This window comes from Gadus macrocephalus, chromosome 13, assembly GCF_031168955.1.
Source record: "Gadus macrocephalus chromosome 13, ASM3116895v1".
Classification (NCBI taxonomy): domain Eukaryota; kingdom Metazoa; phylum Chordata; class Actinopteri; order Gadiformes; family Gadidae; genus Gadus; species Gadus macrocephalus.
The window spans coordinates 15193520-15206047 of NC_082394.1; the positions used below are offsets into that span (position 1 = coordinate 15193520).

Below are 12528 nucleotides of genomic sequence, written 5' to 3' on the forward strand. Positions count from 1 at the left end.
TTTTCTTAATGGTGTAAAGTGAATTTTTCCAAGCTTAGTCAAATCTCTCAAAAATGTTGATAGGCTGAAATAAATGTTCAGTAATAATGTCAGTCATGTCTGTTCACGCCACTGGACCTAATCGACTGAAATATAAGTAGAATAAATGAGGTAGAAGTTTAAGAATGTGTTTTCTTTCCATACTTTTACAACTTAATGTTTCTAAATTTGCCAATCATTAGTTTCCTGTTGATTGTCTGAGTGTCAAACACATAACATTTATGAAGAAATACTCAATTAAAAACAACAATTATATTGTAAATATATGAATATATGAATATGAAAGTGATATAATTATGTTGATGTTGACAAAGCACGAAGGAGCTGTTTTGAATTGAACTCGCTCTTTTTAATTTAGGGAGACTACATAGCTAGAGAACATCTGATACTGAAAACATTTCATAGAATACCTTGTAGTGCTTTGGCCCGAGAGCTCTTTTCTTATAGGCGGGATGAATGGGCGGTGTCCACCGTGTCCTACCGCCCGCCCCGTGGGTGTGTTTAAGGCGAATGTCCGCATCCACCTGCTCGGGTGCTGCTCTCCCACAGTCTGAAACGCTCAACTTTCAGGAGTGCCTCGCAGCGTGCCGTTGGACACACTTTCCCCCACAATAAGGAATATTTGTTGTATCTCCCTTTTGGAAGCGCAGTTCCGTTGACAATGACATTTTTCTTCCCCTAAGCTCTTGCTCAGAATTGATCAAGAAAATTGTAATCATTTTGGGGTGTTTTCTTTTTTCATGTTCTGTTGAGTGCTCTCTGAGAGTCATACGCACGTTGCTCTCAGGTGAAAAGGCTATCGCTTCTGACCGTCCACCAACAGCATCGGGATTTAATGTTTTAAATCGGGAGAAGAAAGTAGACGAGTGTTTTGGAATTTGGTTATTCAATGACTTATATTATTGGATTTCAAGTTATTTTCGGAGAGCTGTTGTAACAACCAGGTTAGTAGCCTAATATAACTTTTTTTATGACATTGTGTTGATGCTCCTCTCATCATTTTCAATGCAACCCGGGGTTTGTATCCATGCACTTATTCATTAGCTCTACTTATAGACAATAATGTGCTGATTTACTCCGAATTATAGTGACGAATGTGTTATCTTAAATGATTAATGTCAAATGCAATTAGGTTCGATAGATTATTATTTCAGTACTAGGCGATATCGTATAATATTTTAGTAATTATAAAATACTAAAATGATATGCAAACATTTGTATTTGTCACCACGTCCCTTCCACACAATCTCCAAACGTCAGTGTACTTGGGACTGTATTCTATCCTGCATGTCGAGTGAACTCTCCATTTCAGACACACACAGCACAAGCATTTGCAAATTAGGAATGCTAATGCAGACATAAAGCCAATTATATGTTTTATAATATTATATTTAGAATACTCAATAACTGTTATTTGCTAAGCCTTTGTTGTTTATAAAGGCGCAGGCGTTGGTTGTTTCATTAGCGGATCACGTTGCAGTCTATATTTACCAAGTGGACTTTAGGATATAGTTGATCAGAATAATTTAGTTCTGATCAACTGATCTACAAATAATTTAGTATTTACTTAACTAAACCTCAAAATAAAATTCATACATTTTAGAGTTGAACAATTACAACTTATATAGGAGAGAGAGCGAACTCCGAGTAAGTGTATTTTTTTGTTCAAACAACGACAACTTTCCTTTCCTTAAATCTTGTCCCTGCGATAGCAGGGCACGAGACATGAGAGTTATTGTTGTCAACTTTACAACGTGGCTTATATGCCCTATATTATAGGGGAATACACAACATATTATATTTATCTACCGACTTGACGACTTTCGAGACCCCAGAGCGCGCGCTCTCCCTCCTCCTCCCAGCCCCCCTTCCCGCCGTGTCACGTGGACGCAGGCACTTGTTTGATTTCATTTGCTTGCGCGACGGAGTTTGCCTCTGTCTCCGAATAAACAGCTGGACGCTCAACACATTGTCAGTAAACAGCTGAAGTTTAAACAGCTGCTAATGCTCATTATTTCTCTGCGACCAGACCGTCCGAGGGACCCCTTGTTTGCATGCGTACGCGCGCGCGCGCGCGTGTTTGTGTGTGAGTGTGTTGCCTGGCAAGAATCCTCAAATTCTGTGTTTTCCAAGTGAAAACTTGAGCTGGTCTTGTTCTGGTTAAAATGTTTGAACTAGAAGGAGACGGGCGCGGTTATTCTACTGAGCGTTTTGACTGAATTAAGGATGCATTTGATTCAGGGTGCAAAGAGAAGTTAGTCATAGTCGGTTACTGCTTTGCTCTGTGGGGAGGCTGTCTGGGCCCTTTAGATGAGGAGGGCATCGCAGAGGGGGTACATTGGTTGACCCCCCCCCCCCCCACACACACACACACACACACACACACACACACACACACACACACACACACACACACACACATCCACGCACAAAACCACAACCCATGCATTCTGAAAGAAAACGGAGAGGGTGCAAGAGAGGTCACAATTATCTGCTTATTTCTGATCATGTATTAATCAAGTGTGATCTTTCATTGGCATCCTTAAAATCCTAATCCATGATTTCATTCATCAACTTATTGAATATATTTAATTATCATTCTTAACATTTGTCATTTATTTTGGGTCATTTGACACTGTACAATGACAGTGTGAAATGACCCTGTGAAACGGCCCTCTCCCTGTCTGTATGTCTAATTGTGGGGACTGGTGTAACCTCCTTTGAAAAGGGCCCTTTAATTACAGAGCGGCAACACACACATTTACACACACACACACACGGTCATGTAACAGGAATGTGTTTGGTGTGCAACAGTCACTACTGTCCTCTCTCAGTGGAGCCATCGAGGCAACAACAGCAGTTTGGTCTCCGCAGTCTCACGATCTCACACGCACTCGTACACGTCACACACACACACACACACACACACACACACACACACACACACACACACACACACACACACACACTCTCACACACTCTCACATGCACGCATGCAAACACACATACTCATAAATCGAAACTATTTGGTTGTTTTTTGTGTGTTTGGGGTTGTTTACTCAGAGGCTGCCTGCACTCCAGAGATTTCTTCTCTTGCACTCAAGGCTTTGGGTCGATTCCACATGTTTCTGTGGGTCTTACAACAGACGCATCCCTCGAGGGGCCACTGCTTTGACATCTCCCCCCCCCCCCCCAAAAAAATCTCTTCAGTCTCTGGACGCAGCCTTTGACACGAACCTCAAGGGGGCCAAGCCTCCAGTGCATGTGTTGGCCAAGGTTTATATCTCCTTCTTGTTTATCTCACTATTTATGCATCGGTCTCTCCCTCTCTCTCTCTCCCTCTCACTCATCCTTTGTTCCAGGGATTCTGTCCCCGTTCCTGGGCTTGCCCGCGGTGGTTTGACCATGCAGCTGGACGCTCTGCGGACCGTCCAGATCCTCCTGGCGCTGGCCGGCTTCGCTCTGGGGAATCAGCTCATCATCGACCCGCTAGCCGCACCTCGCGTTACCATCTCCTTCAAAGGTACGAACGTCCCACCGTCCTTATCGCGGTACCTGTTTTGGATTCAAAGAGAAGGGATGGATTGGATGGAGGGTTTGGGTCGGCTGGTGTGGAGAGGGGACGTCGGGGTCGTTTTTATGACCACTGCTTCCTTTTTCTGTTGGGTCTGTCAGAGTGTTTATTTTCCTTGTTTTGACCTTGCACATGCCTTCGCTTTCTGCAAGTTTGGCTTTGAAGATCTCTGGCCCCAGAATCTCAGCCGTATGTCACCACTGTTACCATGGGAGACCGGTCGTTGAAAGTTGATTGTAAACAACAGGGAGAAAAAAATATATATAAGTAAATTTCATGTTGAAAGGTTAAAAACACAACAGTTTGAAGGAAACATCTATGTTGCCTTGAAAGACGGTCCCTACAGGCTGGATGCTTCCTGCCAACACTAGATTTATACAGTCAAGCCATTCTGGATGGAGCACATGATGCGGTGGATAACCCATCTTCTGAAGCTGGTTCCGATTCCCTAATCGTCCTTCGATGTTCTCCTCCCCCCGCCCCCCTCCCATAGCACGGCTCTCTACATTAATACGTCAACCTCGTCTCCCCGAGTTTCCGCTGGACACCCCTTCCGAGGGAGCGGCCTCGGCTCTCGAGCGACGGGCAGATGAGGAGGGGATCGGTTGTAATGTGGTTTTGTGATACGCACCGGAGGATTTAGGGAGAGAGAGCAGGGAAGTACAGCAGAGCAGGGCACTTGTGTTACACTTCAGAGCTCTCCTCAGGTAGATCTCCAACAAATCGTGTGACGTGGCCGCGTGTCCTCTTCCAGCGTGGTTAATGCTCACCAGATGCCTCTGCCGGGCTGCGATCCCCCCCCCGGGGACGGGGAAGCAGCCAACGTTAAATAGGGAAAGTGTTTTAGTAAACACTTAAAAAGATTCAGATTGCTACTTTTAAAGTAATCAAAAGTAAGGGGCAGGTTTTTTGTTCTGGGTTTCAACCCCTTTGCTGTTTACCTAGAGGCAACCGTTGAGCAAGATTTTTAACCCCTACTTCTTTTAATCACACATATCTTAAAAACAAATGATTAAAAATCTCTGCTAAAAGACGAAATAAAAGTAAAGTGTAGAGAAATCTTAGGTTGTTTCTTTTAAATGCCTCAGACCAGAGCTTCAAAGTGTGCATGGAATAGGGGTACAGATGTAGTCATCAAAATTGAATTCACCGCCGGTAGGTCGGCCATGCACCTCGCAGGCTTTCTTGTTTGTGCATCTCGGCGGCCATATAGATGAGATGAGATGGGGGTCTGAGGGAGGGATTGCGGGGTGCGAGGAGAGGGTATTACCAGGAGCAAATTGCCAGGATCAGCCAAGTGAAGCACGTCCCAAGGCCTGTCCTGCTCAGAGATCAAGCCTTCGATTAACAGCCAATGAAAAGCCGCGGCTAAGACCACGCACCCACCGCGGTTTGCTCCCTCCTTCCCTTCTCCCAGCCTCCCCCGGAGCAAGTTGGCTTAATTAAGTGAACTGGCGCAGTTCATTGTTTAAAGCATTTTTCCCCTTTAATCAAGGGGGATTTAGCACCTCGCTGAGCACGAGTGCGGAGCTCAGCAGTTTTTTCATACGTTCTCGTTCATCTACTTGAAAATAATTGAATTAATTTATATTATAACAATGGCTTATTGACTGTTGAATCACTTTTTTTTCTTTCCTCAAGAAGTTTATTTATCCAAAAATCAGTGTCAATATTTTCTGGCCTCTGTTAAGAAAGCAATGGAAGCTTTTCTGAAAAGCCCCTCACTTCCTTGGCTGGCTGGTTCAGTCTCAATGGAGCGCACCTTGCCAATATTCTTGCTCTCGCAAGCCGGGGCGAACGGGGTAAACAAGAAAGGCTCCCCTCTCATTGCTTACCTGTGTGTTTTTTTTCCTCTAGTCAATATGAATTTCACAGTCTGCTGGCGCTGGTCCTCTCCAAGGGATGCCTCTCCCCTTGCATTCAATATTAGGACTCTCCTCCTTAATTGCTTTTTGAGAGGCCCCATGGTACCAGTACCTAAGAAGGGGAAAGGAGGCAGCACTCTCCCACATCTCATGGTGCTTTAAATCAGCACTCCAACCGTTTGATTTAAAAGGTTTACTTTTCACCCAATATATTTCTCTCTCCTTCTTCTTCTTTTTTTTTTTTACAGCCCTTGATAAAATACTGTTGGTTAAAATGTTGTTGCATTTCGCCCAGTACAGTGTAAAACGGCGTGGGTTTTTACAGAAAAAGAATGTGTTAAGAACATTTGTCCCGTGATTGATTATATTACTGATGTGCAAGCTGGGACCCCAACTAAAAAGCACAGCTATTAAAGCGTAATGTCTTTTCTGTCTTCCTGGACGTAACTGGATAGCCCGTGCTCATTAAGTCGGTAGCCCAAGCAGGGATTTGGGGACCGTGACCAGGCCGCATGGGAGCTAATGTTTTCCTCTATAAAACCCAGGTAGAGTAAATCACTGGCCCTAATTGTTTTGCCTTTGCTGCTGGTAATCGGGCCACACTTGTTAAATTATTTGCTTTACACATGTGTGCGTTTGAATGAGACTAATATTAAGGCTGAGGTAAAGATCAGCCAGTTGTGGCTTGGCCAGAGCCGCTGCCCTTATGGAAAGCAATGCCCTACTTATCTTTACACGTTGAATATAGCACGTGGTGATACATGTTCCTTTTCACTTTTCTTAAACTTTGACAACAGGAAGAAAGATAGATAGCATTGATGCTTTGTGTGTGTGTGTGTGTGTGTGTGTGTGTGTGTGTGTGTGTGTGTGTGTGTGTGTGTGTGTGTGTGTGTGTGTGTGTGTGTGTGTGTGTGTGTGTGTGTGTGTGTGTGTGTGTGTGTGAGAGAGAGAGAGAGTGTGAAAAAGAGAAAGTTGTTGTGCATGTTTAGATTCTGACCTTTTCACTAACCATCACCCAACCCATAAAATGGATGTGCCTGTTCCGTGGAAAAGGGAATCCTGGACGAGTTAACTTATTTTTCAGGTACATCACCCCCTAATGTGCTGAATTCACTGTGGGCCCACACAGTACAATCCAATCCTCAGTGTAGAGGGCAACGGAAGAAGGTAGAATCGATGTCGAAGGAAGCCTTTTAAATTGGCAACCTGAGAGTTGTGAGGAAAGGGCAAGCTGAGCAGTGAGCCGGGTGTAGCCAATCAATTGGACTTTTCAAAGTGGAGGTGAGACAAGACTGCTGCCGCCAGCGATCCCCGCGGGACTAATATTCGCTCACTCATCGAAGCCGCGTCGCGCACACACGCGGGTTACGAGAGAGCGCTGGAGTCTTTCCAGAACAGCGATCGCTTCATGTTTTATTCGACATGACACCATGATAGCATTTGCTCTTTGTTTTAATGCGACGTTTCACCGCCGTGCATTTCGGGGGTTTTTTTCCGGCCGTGAATCAAAGCGCGAGGAAAGCCTCACCGACGCCGGCCCACATCCTCCATCATATTTGAGTTGGTGCATTACGTCGATCGTTATCTAAATCCATGCTTGCAGCCCCACCATTTCAAGTCCTGAGCCACATATGATGCACGGCCTGTGAGTATTCACTTAGAAGCCCCCTTCTATAGATAGCTCCTCCTGGAACCAATTACAGAGCAACATTTAGCTTTTTCAAATCTCAATTCTTATCCATGGCGTTGCCTTACTCCACTGCCTGCATGCATTTGTTGTGGGGAACAAAGAGGAATGTATTGGCGGTAACGAAAACCCATTATTGAAACCCCACATGTCCTTAAACACACCACATTCTCTCGGACCTGCCTCGGTAAACAGACGGAAGATAAACATTTGTTAAGAATAAACAAAGGCACATGCAGGGTCAAAGTAAAGGCTGCAGTCCATTTCTCCTCTGGTGGAGCCCGGCCGGACCTAATCCCGGCCTGCGAGCCACGGAGCGCCGTGTCCGACCCTTCATGGAGGTCAAGGGGGGAATTGGCTGCTCTGTAGAAACAGTGAACCGCTCACCTTCTCCCTCCTTAACCGTAATGCAAAGCAGCTGCTCCACGAGCAACAGACAATGGGAATACAGTTCCCTGCGCAGTGGAAAGCCCTTTGTCTCTTTCATCAAATGAGTCTTCTGCTCTGAGCCACAGGGAGGAGACACACGGTGGATCCAGCTTTGCCAGCAGCGGCAGCAGCACACCGGGTAGGGGCACTCAGGGGCCCGGGGCCGGCAGGTGACCCGTGAGAGGAACTGTCTTGGCCTTGTCATTCATTCACATTTCTAATCCGACACCCCTCCGCTCGTTGTGGTAGAGGGGCATCAGCAACTTTCTATTTTGCAAACCTCGACACCCCTCCCAAGCCCTGAACTATCTCGTCAGTCTATATCGGGTTGTGTGAGTGTGTGTGCTGCATTGCATGCATGTATGTGTGTGTGTGTGTATGTGTGTGTGTTTGTGGACGGCGCGCATGTCTGGGCGCACACATAGGCATTTGTGTGTGTGTGTGTGTGTGTGTGTGTGTGTGTGTGTGTGTGTGTGAATGTGTGTGTGCATGCGTAAGGTCTTCTAAAACCCCCTGCTGAGTTAAATGTCCAGCATTCCCGGATGGCCGCATTCTCCCCCTGATGTGCTCCGGGTTATGATCCCGATGTGTGACCGTGCATCTCCCCCCCCCCCCCCCCCCCCCCCACCCTGTGCTTGTTCTGCTCCTTAAGCCTGGGAACCCCACAACAACGGCCCAGGATGAGAGGAGGAAACCAGCAGCTTAGCACAGCTCACGTGCGGCGCTGGTAAACATGTGTGAGGGAGGAATCTGAACGCAGCTCTCTCTTATCAGCGCATCTCCGGGCGTGCCACAATACTGTCACCCCCACCAACGAGAGCGGTGAATGTTTAACCTGCGATGAACGAAGCGCACCGTGTACACTCTCTGCGTAATGCCGTGTGATGAATCTGCTATCTCCCACGCTCACCAATCACTCCCGAACGCGTGGAGAAAAAATACTAGCCCACTCAGCACCGAGCAACGGAGGTGGAAACCAGTCTAACGGCGCTGCCCTGGGTTTGTGGATCGTCCAGGGATCGCACCAGGAATGAGGTTAATTCAGGGATATATATGTATATATGTCCACCAAGAGTTCATATCACTTATAGCATCCACCTTACCCCCCCCCCCCCCCAACAACGTGGCCCTATTCTGCTCAGCGGTCTAATTTGCGCAGTACCTCAGGCCTATAATCCCTATGCTTCACTCTAACTCCAGTTATATTTATTGCCATGTTTTCTGACCACATTGCCGGGGCGCGAAACACTGCATGGGCGTTCTGGCACGGCGGCTCGTGTTTGGCTGTGATCTCTATAATTGCCGCTGGTGAGATGGGTTAGGAGTCAATAAGCCAAAGACTGAAAACCCACCGGGTCTCTGGCCTCGGCCCAGACCTCAGCACTTTCCCCCACAGCCAAGGGGCTGAGGCAGGTTAAATTTACTGTGAAACCCCCCTCGGTCTGCAGAAGAAGTGCCCCACCACTGTGGTTAACCATTGAACACGGGGCCGCAGGGCTGGGCCAGTGGTAGAAGTTATGGAGCTTTGCTCTGTCTGCCAGACCTTCTGCTGCTCAGGTGCTCCACTCTGGCCAAGTTTTTAGAAAGACCTGTTATTGGCTTATTATGAAACTCCCGGTTGGGACATGGATTTGTGAATGATTTTGAATGAAGGTTTGTTTTGTCAAGTGTGTGTGTGTGTGTATGTGCGTGCGTGGGTGTGTCTATGTGGATCATATTTACAGACCGACTCTAGCAAGGCTTGACAACCAGGCCTAGGCCGAGTCAGGGATGAGGGAGAGTTCATTGTTCCGGTGTGATGAAACGATGCCCACTATCCCCGTATCACACGCCGGGGGATAACGACATATTACCGCATTACAGTACCAAATCCTTCTCTAATCCTGGGCTGTCATCTGATGCCGTCGCCAGGTCCTTTTTGTAAAACAAAGCCCAGTTTAAGCCAAGTGTAATTTCCATTACATCTGCGTCCTCCGTCCTGCATGTGGTCCCCCTAACACTAACAGTTGATATTACAACAGCTAATGAATCTGTGTCGCCGTAGCGTGGCGGGCCGTTATTCTTATACAGCTGTGGAAAATAGCAAGCTGCCACCGCATTGTACATTAGCGGCTCCGCTATAGGTACCCTGCGCACTGAGGGGGTCACGGTGGTTTACATGAGGAGGGATATCAGCAGGGCTTGTCGTCTCTCGAAGTCCTTTTACTACCTGGAGAATCTGGCCAAAGGTTGGCCGTTGGAACTGATAAAAACCTATTTCACTCCCTTCGTTCGCTCGTGGTATCTGCTTCTGTTTATGTGTTTGGCATGTATGTGTGATTGGTGTGTTTGATGTGTGTTTGATGTGTGTTGTGTGGGTGGGTGTGTGTGGGTGTGTGTTTGTGGGTGTGGGTGCTTTTTGTGTGTTTCATGTGTGTGTGTTTGTGTGTGTGTGTGTGTGCGTGTGTGTGTGTTTGGCATGTGTGTGCAATATATGTCTGTGTATTTGTGTGTGCCATGTGTGCGTGTATGTGTGAGAGTGTTTTTGTGTGTGTATGTGTGGCATATGTGCTTCATCTATGTTTCTTGTGTGTGTTTGTCTCGGTCCTACCGAGTGTGTAAGTCTGCTTTTGTGTCATGTGCTCATTTGTGTGCGTGTGTGTGAGTCGATGTGTGTGTGTGGCAGCAGGTAAACAGAGGGGTCACGGTCGCCTCTTGCCAGGTCCCTGCGAGCCGTGGTGTTCCTCAATCACCCCCCTCCCCCCCCCCCGCCCCCCGCCCCCTGTCCTCTACACAAATTAATCTCGCTGGGGGGGGAAGGGAAGGTGACAGGACGGCCATCTAAATTTAAACAGCGCTCCGCCTTTGAACGCCCGAGTCCCTGGCGTGGACGCCGTACTGCCCTTCGCTCGTCCTATTCTCAGGCTGAGGCGGGGCGCTTGGGATTCTTGGCGCGGCGGTGAGACTCCGTGATACGTCCATGAGAGAAAGGGGAAGCCATTCCCCGTCCACTGGTGGTGCTGGTGGCGGTGTCCCCTCTCCGGGCTCCGGCGACACACCCAGGGGCCGTCCCCCGGACTCGGGTTACCGTCTCTGTCCCCCCCGGGGCCCTGCCGCGGTGCAACCCGTCAGACACCCGAGCCGGTTCCTCCCTGCGGAGGGGAGGCGGCGAACACAGTGTTGACTGTACCGGGCTCCGGTTCCGTGTCGGAACATGCCGGCCTGACCAGAGCTCTCCCAGTGCAGCGTCTCCCTCAGCGAACAACACTAGACCAGTGGAGAGGATAGAGCGAGGGGCTCCCTACTAACTAGCAGTGATAACCTAACAGTACTGTTTCTAGAGGATTTTTCCTGTCAACTGGAAGAGCTTGATTTGAGGAATGCACTGGAGTGTCAATGGGTTTGTCTGAGATTCTATTTATCAATACCGCTTGCCATGCATCGTTTCACACACACACACACACACACACACACACACACACACACACACACACACACACACACACACACACACACACACACACACACACACACAGACACACAGACACGCACGCACATACACACAACACACACACACACACACACACACACACACACACACACACACACACAGACACGCACGCAGATACACACACACACACACACACACACACACACACGCACAAACACTTACGAATACACCATATGAAAGGTTCCAGAGCGAATTATCCAAAAAATTTTTGTGTCTTGGCTTGTATTTTCATCATGCAAGCCTAGGGACCACGCTATTTACACACACAAACAAAACAAAAAAAAACACAGACACAGACACACCTTCACCCCTGAAGGTTTGGCCTTTCACAAGGTGGCACAATTAAGACTTCCTGGGGGATTTATGCCTTATTACTCAGCTGTGGAAACAGGGCTTTAGCAGCGACCGGATAAACAGGTTGCAGGCGGGCTCAACTCAACATGTATTCTTAGCTCTCAGTGTTTCTGTTGCAGGCAGATTAACATGTCAGCTAGAATGATATTCCCGGTGGATTAAACGCACCACCTCGAACCAAATCCCTCTCCCCCTTCCCCCCGAGATATAAAATGAGTTTGGCTCTTCTGATCCAAAACGTGATGTATTCATCCCTCTCTTTTTTATTAGCATTTTACTGTTGCAGTGTGGAGCCGCTTGTCTTGGGATTGAATTAAAGCGAGAGAAGAGAGACAGGGCCAGAGAGAGGTGGAACAGAGCCAGAGATGGTGTATCAAGATAAGAAATAAAGATGGGTTGAGCTGGGGAGAGTTTATGATTGTACTCCTCTACAGGGGCCCGGTATTGTGTTCCCAGACATGATAAAACAAGATACGATTTAGTTATTCATCCGCATGCTCTCCCCGCCGTTTCGTGGAGCACCTCAATGGATGTGGAGACAACCCCCCTAGACCCGACTTCAAACCCCACCGCTCCTCTTTTGATGGATGGCCTGGCGGCACCGGTGGCAGCTTTTCTAAACGTATTCATAACTTCAACAAAAGCGTCTCATCTTACCCGCTCGCTCACTTGTATCGTAACGCCAGGCATAAAATATCAAATCAGGGCTGGTGAGAAACTGAGATCCGAACCGTGGTTGACAAAGACACGGCGTTTGATAAAAATTACTTGGCAGGGCATGGATTCGAAACAAAAGGTGAATGCATTTCTGGGATTGAGTCTTCTCATGACAGCCCCCCCCCCCCCCCCCCCCCCCCGGGAGGTGTGGGTGGTGGTGGGTGTTACGGGGGAGGAGTTACGTTGCGTTGCGCTGTGCGAGGAGGAAGCGGGGCGGTCTTTGGGGGGCTGAGGACCCCAATGTGACGCGCTCGGCCCACGCTGGCCCCCGCCGGGTTACAGGGCGTACGCCTTGATGCCTTTTGTCGCGGCGTAAAGGTTTCACTGATTGAAATGCTGATGTAACCCCACCCTCCTCCTCCCATCTATTGCT

General features: G+C 48.0%; 1 protein-coding gene across 1 annotated transcript in view; it reads left to right on the forward strand.

Annotated features, from left to right (window-relative positions):
* Positions 1–242: 242 nt before the first annotated feature.
* LOC132471009 (semaphorin-3F-like) overlaps positions 243–12528 on the forward strand; it is a 41949-nt gene continuing 29663 nt past the window's right edge. The window contains exons 1-2 of the mRNA XM_060069970.1: positions 243–983; positions 3402–3562. Of these exons, the coding sequence (XP_059925953.1) occupies positions 3445–3562 (118 nt within the window). The 5' untranslated portion in view covers positions 243–983; positions 3402–3444. The remainder of the gene's footprint in view (positions 984–3401; positions 3563–12528) is intronic.